The following is a 19,352-nucleotide window of genomic DNA, read 5'->3' on the forward strand; positions in this document are numbered from 1 at the left end:
CCATAGTCCATTCGTCTACAAATATGTTTAAACATGTGTAACCAGTTTGAAAACATAAATATTCTATATTGTCAAACTAGCAAATAAATCCTCTTATACTCAGACCATGTCCTTCTCCTATGGCAGTCTAGTAGCTTTGAGTATTAACCAGACCTGCCACATATAGTTAGAGTGAATTATTTTGAGAATACAACAAGGATGCATACGTAATTATTATGTGTCAACTGTCAAGAAATTCACTGGGATCTTGCATGCTCAACATCAGCCTTGACTAGGTACATCAGCAACAAACCAGGAAGTATGATATAATTAAAGATTAAAATTAAATGTGGGTTTTGCAGGGTCAGTTTCAGCACTGCCTTGTTAGATCAGAGCACCATCTTTTCAGTTCAGAGCAACAGAAATGTGCAATATGTTCAGGATGGTGGTTTACATGATCAGTTTCAGCATTAGCTTCAGTAAAGAATAGTAAAATGGGATCAAATTAAATGTTGTGGGTTATACAAGATCAGGAATGCTGTACATAAATTTTAGCCAATAGAGATTAGCTTTGTTAGTGCTGAGCATAATTAGTTTTGTTAGCATACGGTGATGGTTTCATGTCTCCAGGGATAGCCATGGGCACTGCATCGTGGTTGTGCTTGTTGAATTTTGATTTCAAATTGTGTGCCATTACAGAAAACTTAAGGATAATAACAGAGTGTTTGTTGGAAACGACGACACAAGATTGAAAGAGAAGCTTGGCAGTTCCTATTTAGTAAGGGGGCACGTGTCCCCTGCTGTGTCCGCCATATGACAAATTTTATAATTATATCATAATTTTGTCAAGTTTAGTAGTTTTGTTAAATGTAGTCTATAATAAAATAGCATATTACGTAGTACTATTATTAGGAGCACAGCGTGTTTTTTAAGTATTCCGAGCGCCAAACATGTATTAGTCCGCCCACCTCACCCCACGTCTCGTCATCTTGCTCCCGCTGTTATCGGAGTAAACGATTTACTTCGATAATAAAAACAACTTCCCTACTTCCGATCCTACCCCACGTTCTGTCATCCTACTCTCACTATTATCGGAGTAAATGATTTACATCGATAAAAATAGCTTCCTGCTTCCGATATATATTCTATTTTTCCCGTACCCAACCAACCACTCTCGCCCCACTTCATTTTTTCCCTTTTTTTTGGATCTAAATTGATCTACCATCCGAGCCCATAGATCGGTGACACACTATAGCACCATGGAGGAGAACGACGACGTCGCGGCGGTTGACGGCGATGGCCGGCGAGCGGTGGCCGGTGGTGGTTGAGGCGAAGGCCCTGATTTGGGCCTCGTTGCTGGACGTTGGGTAGCACCTTAACCAGCAAGGAGGTGTTCACCTAGGCCAAGAGCAACAACCAGCGGCTGCTCCACGTCAGCGACGTTAACAGAACAAGCAAGTAAGGAAATGGCACTCCGATTTACATCTCAATACTCTCCATTACCTTCACGCATGAAGCCCCAATTTCTTTTTTCAAATCAAATTAATGTGTAATCTCCAATATTATCTGATCTAAATTGATGGGCTGCATAGGTCTTATATTTGCACATCGTGCTCCATGTGGCTGGTCGCAGAGGATAGGGTGGAGTCCGCCGGTGATGGAGATTGTTTGCTATTTTTCTTTTGCTCGTCGTCTCTATGACATGAACGAGAATGTTTTTGCATTTTTTTCGTGCTTGCTAGATGATGGATGTCTGCTACTGCGCAACATCGAGCCCATCTCTATACCACGCCGCTACATCCTTCCATTATTCCATCGTCAGCTACCACTCGCCACCCGGTTACCCTCTCCACTACCTGTCATAAGACACAAACCAACCTCTCCATCCTTATAGCAAGATCCAACAAAGCCACCAGTCCTTATAGTAAGATCCAACAAAGCCACCAGGATCCTAGTTTCACGATGGATTTTTGGCTGAATCATTTTTTTTCTTTTCTAGTTTGATTCACTTGTGGGTAATTTTTATCACTTATGTGTGATTGAGCCTATAATTTTTTCATTCGTACAACCATTTTGTGATATAGATTAACAATACTATTACTGTGTATTGAATACATCAGTAAACATATTACTACACAGTGGCTACGAGATCATGGGCTATATCAAGATGAATGTGGTAATTGTTTTACTCACAGACCATTAAGTCTTAGTTTTTACTCTTATGTTGTGTATTGAACACATCACTAAACATATTATTACACGGTGGCTATGAGATCATGGGCTATATCGAGAGGAAGGTAGCAATTGTTTTACTCGCAGACCACGAAATCTAGACAATATTTATAACACCAGTAAAAGAATTGCTAGCGTTGTAAGTTGGTAGTAATTATTTTATAACCATCTAGGAATGGTGTCGTACGATGTGGAGGCATTCATACAAGTAAATTTGTTACTTTTGAAGGGGCATTCATGCGAGTATAGGAGTAAATTCGTTACTTTTGAAACGTGGGGAGACACTAGAAAAAAATAAAACTCGGAAAGAAAAACTAAACGGTAAATATTTTACTAAAACGCGAAAACAGAAAAACTAGAGAGAAGGAAAGAAAAAAGGAAAAATCTGGATGGTTAATATTTTAACGGGTCCTTTGATAAAGCACGGATAAGATGGAAAAGAGAAAAAAGAAACACAGAAGGTGTGGTGGTAAAAAACAAAAAAAAATGAACGGAGGAAATGTGGGATGTGGAGTAAAGGTGAGGTGGTAAAAAAGGGAAAAACTAGAATGAGGGAGCGTTGTGCGGCGCTCGAACTAATATTCCGCGTGCAGCGCGTAGATTAGCGCTACCGCATATTACGTCACACAATTTCTTATAAAATTTAACATTGATATATATACCATAAATATAATTTACTGGATGGTTAAACACCTTGGCGTGTTCACTTCACACAATCTCATGTATTTATTTCTATCATTAGGATCATAGGTGGTAATATGGTGATAGTCATGGTGGTCTTTCTCATGTGACAACTTTGGCGCTATATCGCATACGATCTTTACATTTACCCGTTGCTACATACCCACTAATTAAAGAGGATCGATGACATACGTGAGGATGTTGGTATGCAAACCTGCTACGCATCATAGTGCATCGTTACATATGCATCATTTGATCACAACACATTGCAGACGTGGTAGCCGTTTTGCACTACGAACATCCTTCTGCATGTACAGAAGAATTGAGTACAACACATTGCGGATGAGGTAGCAATTTTGCACTACGGACACATCTTCCATCCAGATTATGGGTCCGTTCACTTTAATGCCAAAAAAAAACCTTACCAAATTTTGGCATTATCAAAATTTTGGTATAGTTGCCAAAATTTTGGCAATGATTTTTTATATAGCTACCAAAATTTGGCAGCAAATTAAATACAGCCACTTTTTTTGGCAACTTTACTAAAATTTATTAAGGTTGAAAATGACATCAAAGTGAACAGGCCCGCGCATCCACGAAGCGTGCATCCAGACTGAGTGAATGTGTAGCAGATGAATCCCTGAGTGCACCGCTAGAGATGAGGTAGCAGTTCTGCACTACAGGAATATCTTCCATCTAGATTGCATATGAGTGAAGGTGTAGCAATTTTGCACTACAGACACCTCTTCCATCCAGACTGTATCTACAAAGTGTCTAATCTTAAAGGAAGAAAAATCGTCTACCATCAACTGCCGCTGGACCTTTATCTCCCCATTGTCACAAGTGAGGGAAAGTTGTGAGAGGGAAGAAGGGGATGAGCTGTAGTTGGAGTCAGCGTAGCTTGCAAGGTAACCGTACCGATTAATCCATCTCCAGTGGTGTGAGAATGTATGCCTGATCCTTAAATGACAGAGGGTTAGTGTTCCCTAAACCTAACCTAAACATGCTTGATTCATGATTAACTTTGCGATGAGTAGGTTAAAAAAATTTGGTCAACAAAAATATAACCTTAAGGAAAATTAGCTATGAAACCAAATTGTCACATAAGAATTTGTGGTGTACAAATGCCTACCATAAAAAAGGGAGAAAAAAAAAGTCATCCTTAATTTTGCATCAGGCCTACCATGCTAGATGAATTTAGGTTTCAAATGTTGTGACATTAAAAAACAATATGGGCATGTTCAGTTTATTGCCAAAATAAACATTTTCAAATTTTTTTGGTAAAGCCAAGATTTTGCACTACCAAATTTTTGTCAAGGTCAAGATGTAGAGCTGTTGTTTGGCTTTGACACCTTACCAAATTTTGATATAGTTTTGTGAATAAAAATTATTGGATTTATTAAATTTTGGTACAAATTGACAATGTTACAATGGTAAAGTCTTGTTGAGTTTGTTGCACTAACAAAATTATATTACCAAATTTTGGTATAGTTTGTTTTGGCAACAAATTAATTGAACAAGCCATATCAATCAAGTCGTGGTGTGTGGAAAAGGAGTAGCTATATAACATTTGACATTTTTTTGAGGAGAAAAACTTTCAAATGTAACTATAGTGTCATTATATAGTATCATTAGTGCAATTATTTACCGTGTAACTTGTATATAAATTATAAATACTTCCTCTATCCTATAATATAATAATATAAGTACCGGATGAGGAAGTATATGATTAAACTGTGAGCTGGCCTAGCGGTAGTGTTAATCATTTCCCCTAGCAGTAGCTTCCGCAGTCGCAAGCAGCATGCTGTGAGTTTGATTCCCCTTGCCCCCATTTCTACGTGAATTTTTTTCTTTTCCCCCCTAGTATGCATCTCAAAACAAATCCGACGGTTGAAAAATCGAAAGTTTCCTACTATTCTAGTGTGGAAATACCTTGTCCCATCGCTACTATCCACCAAATCCTCATTGCATGTTCGCTTGAGACAGCGAACCACATTCTCCTCGATTGCGTGTTCGCTCGGCAAGTTTGGCTCCGTGTGCTGTCGCCTCTTGGTTGGACTGCCCTCTCTCCTCCCGGGGGTAGCTGTCTCCAAGATTGGTGGCCTTCTTCTAGGGTTTGCTTGCCGGGGCATCTCCGGGCTAGTTTCGATTCTATGGTCTTCCTAGTCTCTTGGCAACCGTGGAAAGAGCGGAACTCCAGAGTTTTCGACTCTGCATTGTCATCGGTCTCGGAGGTCCTTGAGTCCATCCTCTCTGAGGGCCACCTTTGGTCTTTAGCTGGTATCGCTAATTTTGGGGTTCTCCTGGGAAGGTAGTGGCTCTGCCCCCTCCCAGCTATTTGGAGTTGTGTGTAGCCGTCACAGTAGTCTTTCGTCTCTTCTTTATTTTAGTCTTTTTTTTCTCCCCTTTCTTGTTATAAGTCAGTCTGACTGATTGCGTCGTGTAACAAACATTCTATTCTTCTAATATATTGACGTCCAATCCTTTTGCGCGTTCAAGAAAAAAACTATCCACCAAATCAAAGGTTATAATTAACTGGATATGACAAACAAAATGCGCTCTTTTAATGCAGGGAAATGGAATATGTAACACCCTGCCAGACAGAGTTCACCCGATTTATCATATGCTTAAATCAAGAAATATGAGCCACAAACAGCCCGTACATCTGATGATGCTAAAAATAGGGAATAAGTTCACTTTAGGTTTCTCAATTTGCCGCGTAGTCTGATTTTCATCCTCGGTCTAAAAAACCGGATACAGCGCATCCCTCAACTTACAGAACGGCGCAGAAGAGGTCCCTCGGCAGCATTGGTTTTAGATGACGTGGCGCCTACATGGCTCCCTTTGACTAGGTCCTCGTCCCATGTGGCAGTGACGTGACGCTTATGTGGCAATCGGATCCCGGAAAAATAATAAAAACCATGGGACCCATATGTAAGCTACTCACAAAACTAATAAAAAAAGGTGGGGCCCATGTGGTCCCACATGTTAGCCTCCCTCTTCTCTCTATCCCTCCTCTCTCTCTCCTACACTGCAAGGAGAAGGGGACGGGCGAAACGGCCACAGGCAGTGGACGGAGCAACGGCGAGCGGCGCAGAGGGGCGGCAGGTGGAGCAGAGGGGGAGACAGGCGGAGTGGCTACAGGGCAAAGCGGAGCGGCGACAGGCGGTGTGTTGAGCGACGGCAGGCGGCGGGCGGATAAGAGGGGCGACGGGTGGAAGCGGAGGAAAAGAGGAAGTTGCGGCGTTCCCGCGACGGAGGAAAGGAGGAGGAGGCCGAGCCGCATCGAGACGACGCAACTACCACCAGCAGCGGCGACAGAGGAGGAGAAGGCGCGGGTAGGGAAGGCAGCTTCCATGAGCTCGCCTGCCACCGCTCCACTCGCCGCCGCCTTGCTCCACCCATCGCCCGTCGCAGCTCCGCTTCAACCCCTCTCCCCCCCCCCCTGCTCCGCCCGTCCCCTTCTCCCTTGCAATGTAGGGGAAAGAGAGAAGAGGGAGGCTGACATGTGGGACCACATGGGTCCCACCTTTTTAATTTTTTTTTATGTGTAAGCTGACATACGCGTCCAACGGTTTTTATTATTTTTCCAGGATCCAATTGCCACTTAAGCGTCACATCAATGCCACGTGGGACGAGGACCTAGTCAAAGGAAGCAATGTAGGCGCCACGTCATCCAAAACCAGGCACAATACTACTGAGGGACCTCTTCTGCACGGTTCTGTAAGTTGAAGGATGCATTGTATCCGGTTTTCTGGACTGTGGATGAAAATCAGATTGGGCGACAAATTAAGGGATCTAAAGTGAACTTATTCCAAAAAAAATAGACAGGCCCATAAGCAACTCCTATATAAACGAAACGTTTATATATAGACGGGCCCATAAACATTTACAAAAATGCATAGGTTGCAGGGAGATTTTTCGTGCACGCGAAACGAGAAAGCTCATTAGCATATGATTAATTAAGTATTGACTATTTTAAACTTGAAAAATGGATTAATTTGATTTTTTTTTAAACAACTCCTATATAGATTTTCTTTAAAAAATTATCATTTAACAGTTTGAAAAAAAAAAAGCTAGTTCAAGTTTAGAGTTGAAGAAAAGAAATGACCCATACAACTGATGATGCTTCATTGTTTGGATGCAATCTCCTGTGCTGCAAACAACAAACTAAATATTGATCTTGTCATGGACTGATAGATCCATGGCAGTAGTGTAGAAGGCTGGACTACTGGAACACTTCTGAAGTCTGAACCCGGGTTTGTGCTCATCTTTCTACTGTTCTGCACAGAGAATTTCACTGGAAATAAGCAAAGTAGTAACTGAAGCCTGAAGCTTCCTACCTGAGAGGGACTACAAGAACAGAACAGCATATGCTCCTTTGACAAACGAAACAAGATTAACAACAAACAGAACTGCCCTTTGTCTACCAAACCCTAAAGCGAGACTAATCTTTTTATGTTAGGTACGTGATCACCATTCACCAACCGGATTAGAGATTGACCTCCGGGAATTGATAGCTAGCTTGTTCCTTAATCTTTTGGACCTCCTGTAGATGAATCCTGCACACAACCACCAAAACTTCCATTTGCCTTCGGGACAGGGTCCGGACCATCTCGTTGCATTATCTGGAAATTTTTCTGGTTGCAAGTCGCTCTTGCACATAAATGACTCGAGAACTACTGGATCAGCAAGTAAGATTGCTTTCACCGATAACCAGAAATCAATTGCTTCACCGGTAACCAGAAGCCGTTGCAATCTCTCATCAAATCTCTTGGCAAAATCCTCGCTTTGACCCATATGACAGTACGAGATGGCCAGTCACCAAACATATATTGCTATTTAGTTCAGGCGTCCAGCTGCTACGGCTATAGATCACCTGTTACTCTGCCCCCAAAGTTGATGATCGGATCACCAATTATTCGCGTGGCTTTTTCATGGCGGCTAAGATTTGCAAATTGCTGATTCTAATCAGGGATTAAGCAAGCATAGAAATACTCTGCTTACTACTTTTATAAGGGGAAAATGTCCTTATGGGGTCTAAAAGGAAGACAATGTTGGTAGAACAAATTAATGGCCAGTCTGGTGACATTGCCAAGCTACCAGTTGAATTAATGTGTTCCTCATCTTTCTCTGCTTCGTTGCAAGAATATCATGCGACGTGTGTGCATCATGATTCATGAGAAAGATGTTGCAGCTGAAAAGGCATCAAAGCAGCAAGCTTCAGCCGCAAACTAACTAGAGCTTTATGACCATGAAGAAACTGTTCTTTTCCAAAAGGTATTTGGCAAAAAGAAAATGAACCGAACAGCTAGAGTAGAGTCATTTCTAAGGCAATTTCTGTCTACTATTGAGACTTTGGGATAAGTACCTGTTGAAAGCAATGCGTTTTGCAAGGCATGGACCGGTTCCTGCTCCCAACCAACTCCAACGAAAGCCACTTCACCAACTCTCTCAGCTGAAGAGCTGCTGCGACGTTGTACTCACTCGTCTCGTCACCTCGTCAGTTTCATGCATATAAGGGCCCTAGCTTGCAATCCTCTCTGCATTGCATCTCAACAGAGCAACACAAACTCACACATTGCCAATTCCCTTTCTTGGTTTGATTCTGGCTGCTGCAATGGCTTCGTCGCTGGCCCTGGTAGCTCTGCTCCTCGTGAGCTGCGCCGTGGTGGCGGCGGCAGCGACCAAGTACACCGTCGGCGACACGTCCGGCTGGGCGATGGGGGCGGATTACACCACCTGGGCCAGCGACAAGAAATTCAAAATGGGCGATACCCTCGGTGAGCGCCATGTAACCAAGCCTCTGCGTTACTTTTAACATTCTTGTGTTCAGGTTCTCACTTGTTTGTCCAAGTGCTGCACATTGTTTTTGATCATGTGCTTGCCAGGAGAGATCAGTTAATCTGATAGATTTCTTACTAAACAAGCCACTAACAGAGTTAACTAAAATGTGCATCGGCATCATACTAGAGAAAAAAAAGAACTAGTAAACATGACTTGCATCAGAAACTGAAAAAAAAAGAAGTAAAACATGTGCATTGATATTGAATATTGATGCTTCCTAGTACCAAAATGCATATCAAAACTTGCTGCACTTCACCAGTTCACCTGCTATATATGCTGCCTTGCAAATGCATTTCTAAGCAACTTTTACTTTTCTCCAGTGTTCAACTACGCCGGTGGGGCGCACTCGGTGGATGAGGTGAGCGCAGCGGACTACGCTGTGTGCACCGCCAGCAACGCGCTCCAGAGCGACAGCAGCGGCACGACCACCGTCACCCTCAAGACCGCTGGCAAGCACTACTTCATCTGCGGCATCGCCGGCCACTGCAGCAACGGCATGAAGCTCGTCGTGGACGTTGCCGCGGCCTCTCCAGCCCCAGCCCCAAAAGCCCCGTCCACCACACCGACGACTCCATCTACGACACCAGCGACACCAGCGTCCCCTGGCACAAGCTCCGGTCTGACGCCCACAACCCCAGCAACGGTGCTCGCGCCGCCCGCCAAGCAGTCCGCCGGTGCAGCTGGGCTCAGGGCCGGGTCATGGACTATGCTGGGCCTGGCAGGACTTGCCGCCGTGCAACTGGGCCTCTTCTAGGGCCAAGGCCAGGGTGGAGGCAGTGCTGTTAGGTTGCATGTCATTTAGACATCGACACACACCATGTCAAGTGTTTGTTCAGGAAGTGAGTTGAGGTTTCTTTTCACAGAGGGAACTGGTGCTTTTGTTGTGGTGAGCTGGCAGTAGTTGGATGCTGTGTTTGAATTGACTTCCTGTTAATTTGTTGTCCTATCTATGTCATGGATTTTTACCCTCACCTGTGTATGTTGGGATTCATTCCAATCTGGTTATGATCTAGGTGCATATGGTGCGGTGTGTGAACTGCAAATGTCCTTTGCTGTGATGACAAAAAAAAAACTTACAGCAAAATAACCCTACTTGGCGTGCCTTGCAACCAAAAGGAAATGTCAAGAGTGAGTGACAATGAAAAGTCTATAATATAATTTGCCATAATATAAAGTAGAGAACCTTTTTACTCCCTCCGTCTCATAATATAAGGGATTTTGACTTTTTGCTTGCATTGTTTGACCACTCGTCTTATTCAAAAAATTTGTACAAATATAAAAAACGAAAAGTTGTGCTTAAAGTACTTTGGATAATAAAGTAAGTCACAAATAAAATAAATAATAATTCCAAAATTTTTTGAATAAGACGAATGGTCAAACAGTGCAAGCAAAAAATTAAAATCCCTTATATTATGGGACGGAGGGAGTAGTTGCTATTTCAGCCCTTCAAGTTCCAGTACATTGATCTAAAACAACAAGTTACAATTTCCAATACCGTTACCTGGTAGAGCCAAACTGCCAAACTGACCGTAGTAATCTAGTGCAAATCACATATTCCCTGCAATGTTTACCCCATATTCCCCATTACCACTCACTTATAATTATAAGAACAAGACGACCATAATAGTTAAATGTCCCAAGCAAGAGTGGTTATCACCTTGGCATATCACTTGATTCATTGTGCAGCATGGTATATAAGCCACGTTTGCTTGTAAATCTTCATATTGGTAATGATATTTTATAACAATGGGGAGTCTTCGCTAACTCCCAATTGCGTAAGGATTTTCTTCTCCTGTTCGATATCTATAATATGTCAAGACAAACAAAAGGAGTGGAGAAAGCTGCCTATCAGTTTACAGAATCTATACTTTAAAGGTGCATTTCCATAAGAAAATATTTCACGTCAGAATGAGCCAATCAGCTGCATGAAGTGGAAAGTACAGTAGTGTTAACGTTTATAGGAACAACAGATCACCTTTGCTTGCCCGAATCAAAAGGCCATACCAGAGACATAGGCAAGAACATCCATATACGTGGCACTACAGTAAAAATTATCAGTTCGAGATTTCATCAGTTAAATATTTGATATTCTTGGATAAGTAAGCTATGGAATCACATTTCAGGATACATTCCTGGTCAGGGTTCTCTGTAAAATTCGAGTGCAGAGCATTCCCAGCAGTATCTACTATTGCAGATGTTGTCATGGAGGATTCAATGCATAATATGGCAGCGATAGCATCAAGTTTCGTAACACAATTTCTGAACATTAGTCTTGCATGTGCTACAGCAGAAAAGACAAGATAAAGTGTAAAAGAATTGAGACAAGATGGGCATGAGAAGGTGAGTGATCCAGTGTAGATTACAAAGCATACCTTGTGCTAGCCTTATCAAACTCTCAAGCATGCGCACAGTCGTCCTTGCTGCACAAAACTTATTTTTGAGAGGCTGCAAAATACTTCAAGAAACAAAAACAAGTCCGGCTAACCTGCGTTCCGAGTTCCTGATTGTCGCTGACGCTGATAATAACTAGAGATAACTCTTTCAGCCTCCTTGGTCAGCACAGGTTTGAAATGCTGCTTCACATAGTGAATATACCTGGAATTATAAAAGATTGAAGCGTCATTGTTTAGTATTGACAAAGAAATATAATAAAAATTCTCAGTGCTATCCAGCCAACTACAATTGGAACTTTTAGCTACTTATTATTATGTTATGGTCTGCGGAAGTAACATTTGCTGAAGCCAACAAAACAATTTCTAAGTGTTGAACAAAAATAATGAATTGCATGCATTCAATATTGGCATATAGCGTACCACAGGTCTCTAAGCTCAACCTTATCATGACATGGGAGGTAAACATATCCTGATATCAACATAACATTAAAAAAAACTTTCTATCTTCTCAGCATGGAGGTCATCGACATTACTTTTTGGAATCAATTGTCTCACCTTCTCAACATGGACAGTGTCCACATTACTTCCGGATCACTTGTCTTGCCTTTCTTTTCTTCAGTGTTCTGCACAATTTTTAAAAGTTTGTTTTAGAATGCTATGCTAAGTTGTTTGCACACCCATAGTGCAGCTTGTTCAAGAAACCAAACAAAAGATAATGTCAAACATCAAAAACAATGAAAATACCTCAGCTAATATATGAGATGAAACTATTTTATCCCATTTTTTGTTTTTTGTATCCAAGAGAACAAGAACTATATCAAATCTACTCAACAGTGGTCCTGAAAGTGTTGTATTCACAGATAAGGCTGAAAAGAAAAGGAAGAAATATAACGGTCAGGATGGATAAGATCACTGCAAAGGATAATTAGAACAGCTTAGAGGCATATAATGGCACCATAGTATCAAACTACACATTGGTGTAGTAGAATGTGCAAGTAAATATGCCTTGAATACTATGTGGTCTGGCACAGTTTTGGTTAAGTAGCAAAGCGACATAAGAGCTTGATGTGCAAGTGCAGTACATTCATTTGGATCGTATTGTCCTTTTGGGTTAGTGGCACCAAACACTGTAGTCCTTGTGTTGAGTGTTGTCACTAATCCAGCCTGTAATAAAGAAGAAATGACGCTGAATCAAAGTGCAGTAGTTAATGGGTGCCACAGTTCACTAAATGGTAATAATTGTTTAAATCAAAGAGGCCAGATACCTTTGCAATGCTTATTGTTTGTTGCTCCATGGCTTCATGTATTGTTGTCCTGTCATGCTCTCGCATACTACAACGAGAAATGCTACTCAGATGTTATAGAGCTCTAAAATACTTGTATTTTCACAACAATCTATGCATTGGTTTTAGGAAAAGGTGAAAAGTTGTATGTAGCCACATAATATGTATCATGGCTTTTAAAAAGTTCTGAGCTCAACCCAATCGGATGAAACTATCATTTATGATGAATATGGCATGTAAATAATTTAGGTGTATAAGCATATTATCTGAAGATGATTATTGTGTTTGTAGCAAAACAAGCAGGCACATGGGTGGGTGGTGGTTGGTTGGTTGGTTGGGGTGCCGGGTCACCTAAAGTTAGAATTATGCCATGAAAACTGTGAAATATTGGGAGCATGGAAGAGGAATTCAGGTTCGTGATGAGCATTATGTAGCACCAGCGAATAAATTCTAGAAATGAGGGTAAGGCAACAAGCATGGGAAAATGGTGGAAGGAGCACAGACGATTGGATGATCTGCTAGGTGCCAATCAAGTTATTGGTGAATATTCTGATGAGTGATCTGCAGAAACCCATGGTTTATTTGTGCTTTGGTGTTCTAGTACATTAGTTTCAACAAAATAAGCCAAGGAATAACTCGTCGTTATTATCAAATTATTGGTGATAAGAAATGCAGGGTATATTATCAAGTCCCCTGTTCAGACTGAAAGCCTGAAGTAAGGCAAGTGTCATATTGTTCTTGTCCAGAATTGCACCGTTCAGCACCTAAAATGTAATTTTCAGTATTTTAATAACATCAGGCCACTTCTCATTTAGATCAGGAAGCTGACTCTGTTAATTCCAGTCAGTGTTCTAAAAAGCGGAGCTAGGAGTCAGGTAGCCAACTGTGATTTGGCATTTGGCGGTGCATTGGACGGCTCCCTGCCTTAGATGCTCTAGTGATGTTATAATGTTATATTGTCTTTCTTTTATGTCATATGCTTGTTAATTGCTTGGGAAATCATGATCAAATTGGTCCTAGTTGCCCCCTAGGAATGCACTAAGTGCTAGCCCTGCCAACCACCTGGCGTCTAGTACCTTGAACATTAACTCATATAAACAAGAGAAGAGGCAACTATTGCAATACTAGCAGATTGGTCATCGAGTGTTTGACAATGTTGAACAAACCTATCAAATTCATCTATGCAGCATAACCCTCCATCAGCAAGAACAAGAGCGCCAGCCTCAAGCATCCACTCCCCTATTATCAAATATAAAAATGACGTTTCAGTTATTATGCAAGAAACTTGCTATGAAAAATCATTTACTAGTTTCAGATTTTGAAATCGAGGAAATACAAAACACGATATATAATGCTGCCAGAGAATGGAGATGTGAAACATAGGTACCTCCATCCTTGACTGCTGTGACAGTTAAACCAGCACTGGTGCTTCCAAGACCAGTTGTGATCACTGAACGGTTGCTCAATTTAGCAGCAAATTTCAGAAACTGGGATTTGCCAGTGCCTAAAATTTAATAGAACACGATTCAGTTAGAGATAATATATATTTCATATAGTCTGTTTGTAGTGTCTCTATTAGGAACACCAAATGCACTTTATGAAGCTTGTGGATGTCAAGCAGTAGTTCTGTACTTTTATGAATCCAAAAGAAGTTATTTGTGCGTCCCTGGGAAGGAAGATGCAAGTGGGGCTGGTCAAGCTGACCTACTCTAGTTCTTTTTTTTTTCAAATATAGATGCATAAATCTGACTACAAGTTAGTTCTAGTCTAAATGAATATGCCTAACCTTTTCTTTAAGTCTGTCACCAGTCCAGTGGATTGAGCAAACATTCTAGAACACACTGAATAGTAGCTTGGACCTACCTATAGCGATGTTTCGTGCAGTCTGTTCTTGATAGGATAGGGTAGAGGATGCCTTTCTGTGTGGTGCTGTAGGATTTCTTGTAACGGGTCAATTACCAAGGTAAAATGCATTGGGACAGAGGACCCCCTTTCCCAACCCCTCTTTGATAGTGAAATTGCTCCCTGGAACATCATTGAGCAGCACGTTCGAGGTTGATGAACCAAAAAGGATGGATATCTATTCTCTCCACTTTGGCCCTAAGCCTAGTTGTTGTATCTATCCCCACTGGACTGAATTGAACATTTCTGCCATATACAAGAGGCAGTGTTGGAATTTGTGCAGTGCATGAGTAACATTTTGGTATACAGGAAATCATCTTGGATGCACTTTTTCACGCAGGTGCTTCAGCAGGAGAGGATGGAGTCCATGTACGGACAAGCTAGATGATGGCGTCCAGCTATGGGTCAAGCTAGTTTTCCAGGAGCTTAGAGAAGGTCTGGCCGAAGATATGGACTAAGCTAGCCTAGCGGTAATCGGTAGTCCACTGTGTAGCTATTACAGTGAAAGCATATTAACTGAATATGTTGTTTTCTGGAAAAAGGTTAAACACTAGTTCAACTTATGTACAGAAAGGATGGTTTTGATTTAAGTATATAACAAATGTTATGGATATTACTACCTGGATCACCGACAAGAAGCATATGTGGTTCTCCACGAACCTTTGTTCCTGAAGCATCAACATGCTGCACCCCGCCAATTAAGGTAAGAGCAACTGAAAATTAAACAGATCATGAAACAATACCAACTATAGCAGTTGTTATAGATACTCCAAAAAAGAGTTAAATAGCTTTTCAGAAACAATCTCCAACTGGATTTTCAGAGAAAGCTAAACACAAGTGAATTACTCGCAATGATTTAGAATACTGGCAAATAGTTCTGTACCTGCAAGCTTCACTGTGAATAACCCATAAATTTGAGGACAAATGCCTTTCAAGATGGAATTTCTTCCTGTGTACCCAAAAGAACAAAAGAATGCACAGTTTACAGTGCAATAATGCATTAAATAAAAGGTAGAAAGCTTCCTAATATTATATTTGGGAACAGGATCAGGGTCCATAGTTCAAATGTAAGTCAATGCACAATTTACAGTGCAATAATGCATTAAATAAAAGGTAGAAAGCTTCCTAATACTTCCTCCATTCCAAATTGATCATATTACATGGGTGCATTAAGACCAAGAAAATATAATAACTATCTCATACTACATTTACTCTAACAACAAACTCGATGCATGCACATTCTCCACTATTTTTTAGCCAATAGAAAATCAAAACACTTTGTGCATGGATGCATGCATCAATGTTCATTTACTTCAATGCACAAATAACAAATAAACTTAATGAATGAACACAAATATGATGATCATTTTAGAATATTCTTAAAAATATTATATGATGATCAATTTGGAATGGAGGGAGTATTACATTTGGGAACAGGATTAGGGTTTTTGGTCAAATGTAAGTCAATAAGACAATGTAGTACATTGTAATTGCTTCAATATTAGCTCACAGGATTCAGACCAAGATCTAGACAGCAACAAAAGGAAAATAAGCTGACATTGGAACATAAGCACCTTTCAGTGGAGTAGCTCTGGAAGCTGCCCAGAATTCCTCAAACTTGTTGATAATTTCAACAGGTATGTCTAGATCAGACTTCAGTTCATTGGTTCTCCTGTTGAGTGCAGTACATAGACATTCATAATGCACAGAAGGCAAGACTAGCTGATATCTTTGAACTTGAAACCAAGGAACAGAAAAGGCGCTAAAATTAAAATACTAAAGTGCTAAAAATATGCCCAACTATGGTGGCATCCAACTACCTTGGCAGGCAATAAAATGAAAAATAAGAAAAACTACAACGCAATAAACTAGTAGAGTGAAAGTACAGTGTATGGGAAGCCTTTCCTTCATATGAGTAATGAGACCAGACAATACTACTCTGTTGTCATAAACTGCATGTTTCCTAAATGTCTTTTTTAGTTTTTCATCATTTAACTAATAAACACCAAAAGCCATTCCATGTACTTTCTGGATCGGCAATTATGTGCCAAAGCCATTGCTGGTATTATTACTGTGATAGATTTGGAGAAGCTTAAATGAGCCCCTGCAGGTTCGTTAAAACAACACTATGTAATGAAATACACTAAGAATGGCACATTATTGCTGGTATTACTGTGATAGATCTTCAGGTTCAGGTTCGTAAGAAGAACACTATGCAATAAAATATGCTAAGAAGAGAAGAAACTATACCTGGTTCATTGCATACTCTAAATATGTTCAAAGAATCATAATTTGGAAGATTAAAATTAGAGAACTAATATTTGGAGAACACCCCCAGTATAAGTTATCAGTTACCTCACAAAATTGGCAATTAGCATAGGATCAAGGTTTGAACGTACATCCTTGATGTCAGGAGACCATTTTGCAGATAATCGACCCGTAACAACAACATCATCTGAAGAACAGATAAGGTGACTATCACAGCAAAATATGCTAAACCGACAATTGATGATTACACAAAAGAAACACAACAAAATCCATTTTTCGGCCAAGCACGAGATCAAGCTGGCTTAAATTTTATTCTTGCAGCCTGGTTCACCAGGGTGGCAGGGCCAACTGGTTTGGTGGACCAGGACTCCAGGCTCAGGCCTTGGTGATTCAGACTTCAGCTCAAGAGGAATTGGACCAAACCACAGCCAGTTCAGGTCCGCAATTTGCTCATGTATACTCTCAATTATCTGGTTAAGCTACTCATATAAATACAATGCAATTTTGAAATATTTAAAGCTCACTAGAACGCAGTCTATGAATTCCATATGTTAAAGAATCCAGGATGTTATCCACTAAGACATAAAAGAACAAAAAAGGACAACTATTAGTTCCACAGAATTACATAAATGCATGAATATGAAAAGGTTGCTTACCCCCAGCTTTAACAATATCAACAAGATCATCCATCAAAATTATAGGCATCGAACGGGGTATAGACCCAACACCTAGAAGCTGTATATTTTCTTGGATTTTTATTTCTTGGTAATCATGGCAGGTTATGCTATCTTCTATCAATTGGAAATTGGCACCTCCACAACCTTTTGCACTCTGGATCAATAGCAAAATTAGCAAGAGCAACTTCATAGTAGTAGCAGAAGTTCAAGCAATTACAAATATAGAAATAACAATATATAAAATGTGATAACCAGATGTGTTAACCACAGGTGAACCGTTATAGGTAGAACGAGAAAAGTAATGCCAAGGACATGAAATACCTTGGATTTGCAAGATGCAGGAAGAGTTATACGATTCCCAGCCTCAAGCTCAGGATGAACCGTAAACCTGTTCAAGATACCAAAGAAGTCAAAGGTTCAGTATGGCTAGAGTCTAGCACGTACATATATGAGCATGCTAATCAACACAAACCTTGTAAAAAGTATTGAGGTCATCATGTCTTAAGGTAGCACAAAATGCAATATTATGTTCATATTAAGGCAATCACGAAATTGCTCTGATCTTTGAATCCCCTCCCGATTCTTCAAAATCTACTGCTTTCAAGAAGTTAAATCCTCATGCATTTTTTTTCAAGTCGTTATCTAGAAAAATGTTTTTCCAAGTAATTTCAAGAGAATCTTAACCCCACTTGCGTAGATACTTAATTTTACTTCCCAGCTTTTGGCTTACAAGCTTAGGAACCCAAATAGGCCAGTGTTACAAGTAATGTATAACACAAATACACAATGACAATCCTGCCACTTTGCGAGCACGAGTGGAACTGTGGAAGTACTAAAAGCAATCTGTTAACTTTTGCTTTAGAAAAGCTTTCTATGGTTCTGCCAAACCAGCTCTGTCAGTAGACCACTGAGCGGTGAGCACCATCTAAACCGCAGAATTAATACGCAAGCCAGAGCCAGGGATATATACATCACAACTTCACAAGCCCACTGGTTCTAATAGAAGAAGCGAAAGCTTCAGTCTTCAACTAATACTGGTATAAAGCCCTGAGACATGCATAACAAACCTGCACTTGCATTTCCTGCACTGATACTTCCTCTCGCCTTCGATCATCTTCACGCCACCGGACCTGATCACGGTCCCCTTCAAAGTGAGCAGAGTTCCCCTGTGCTTCACCCTCACCTTCCCAATGCTCGGGGACGCTTCTGCCGAACAGCACCATTACCACCAAATCACGATAGCCCGTAAGCAACTGCCCAAAAACACCAAAAAAAACTACACGGGCATTACGCCGAACACAGGTGTCGCATGCGTGCGCTCACCAGGGCATTCGAGTGCCGACCCCGAGGTGTTGACGCGCACGTGCACGAACTTCTTCTCCATTGTCTCGTCGCCCGCCTTCCTCTGAGAATCAAGAGTCTCTGAGAAAAAAAAATGGGGGGAACAAGCAGGTGCAGGTCGTACGGCCGCCTGGACTACTAACCTTGTCAGCTCGTCGAGCGGCGGCATCGAATTTGTCGAGGGCGCGTTGCGCGGCGGCGTCGAACAGCTCGAGCACGTCCTTGGGGTAGTCGTAGAGTTGGTGGGCGACCTCGGGGTCGAACTCCAGGAGCTCCGCGAAGCTGCGAGAGGGAGGGGAGACGGGGTTAGGGTTTGGAGGGGGGAGAGAACGGCGGCAGCTGGGGAGGAGGACGAGGACTCACTCGATGACGAGGGGGAAATGGAGCTTGCCGTCCGGGTCGGGGAGGAGGATGCGGCGGAGGTCGTCGGCGTGGAAGCGGTTGAGGAAACTGTCTAGGCGACTCTCGAACTCGTCGAGGTCGTCGACGGCGAACTCCTCCGCCGCCGGCGGCATTTGGGCGGCGGTTTGGGCCGCGTATGGTGGCCGTACGGGCAGGAAAGGGCGGAGAAAAGCTGGCCGCGGAGAGGAGACAAGGCGGTGACGACGGCTGACGGGACTGACTGACGCGAGGTCACGGTGGTGGTGGTGGCCTCGATTTGGGGGAATTTGGGTGGAGATTAAATTGGGCCGGTTCTTGGTCTAGAAAGCTAAAGCCCACTATATTGAGCCCGTTAGGCCTCTCGAAAA

The 19,352-nt window shown here is 41.6% G+C and overlaps 2 protein-coding genes across 4 annotated transcripts; one reads left to right on the plus strand and one right to left on the minus strand.

The window, feature by feature from the left end:
- Positions 1 to 8,381: 8,381 nt before the first annotated feature.
- On the plus strand, positions 8,382 to 9,710 carry LOC127776177 (blue copper protein-like). The gene is made up of 2 exons (XM_052302528.1): positions 8,382 to 8,675; positions 9,060 to 9,710. Exons 1-2 carry the CDS (start codon positions 8,513 to 8,515, stop codon positions 9,491 to 9,493), a joined length of 597 nt encoding a protein of 198 aa, XP_052158488.1. The 5' UTR covers positions 8,382 to 8,512; the 3' UTR covers positions 9,494 to 9,710.
- On the minus strand, positions 9,496 to 19,243 carry LOC127776176 (probable DNA helicase MCM9). 3 transcript variants are annotated; one of them, XM_052302527.1, is made up of 21 exons: positions 18,967 to 19,243; positions 18,747 to 18,885; positions 18,586 to 18,667; positions 18,330 to 18,468; positions 17,584 to 17,650; positions 17,242 to 17,416; positions 16,673 to 16,772; positions 15,892 to 15,989; positions 15,201 to 15,266; positions 14,938 to 15,030; positions 13,803 to 13,919; positions 13,582 to 13,654; positions 12,398 to 12,464; positions 12,215 to 12,296; positions 11,877 to 11,998; positions 11,688 to 11,755; positions 11,225 to 11,334; positions 11,112 to 11,159; positions 10,868 to 11,020; positions 10,397 to 10,542; positions 9,496 to 10,297 (listed from the first exon to the last, which is right to left on the minus strand). In XM_052302527.1, the coding sequence occupies exons 1-20, from the start codon at positions 19,116 to 19,118 to the stop codon at positions 10,478 to 10,480; spliced, it is 2,016 nt and encodes a 671-aa protein (XP_052158487.1). In that variant the 5' UTR covers positions 19,119 to 19,243; the 3' UTR covers positions 9,496 to 10,297; positions 10,397 to 10,477. The 3 variants fall into 3 exon arrangements, with proteins under 3 accessions (XP_052158487.1, XP_052158486.1, XP_052158485.1); XM_052302526.1 differs by having other exon boundaries at positions 10,397 to 10,531; positions 10,715 to 11,020; XM_052302525.1 differs by having other exon boundaries at positions 10,715 to 11,020.
- Between the last annotated feature and the right edge of the window lie 109 nt (positions 19,244 to 19,352).

The sequence above is a fragment of the Oryza glaberrima genome, chromosome 6 (assembly GCF_000147395.1).
Source record: "Oryza glaberrima chromosome 6, OglaRS2, whole genome shotgun sequence".
NCBI classification, from domain to species: Eukaryota; Viridiplantae; Streptophyta; class Magnoliopsida; order Poales; family Poaceae; genus Oryza; species Oryza glaberrima.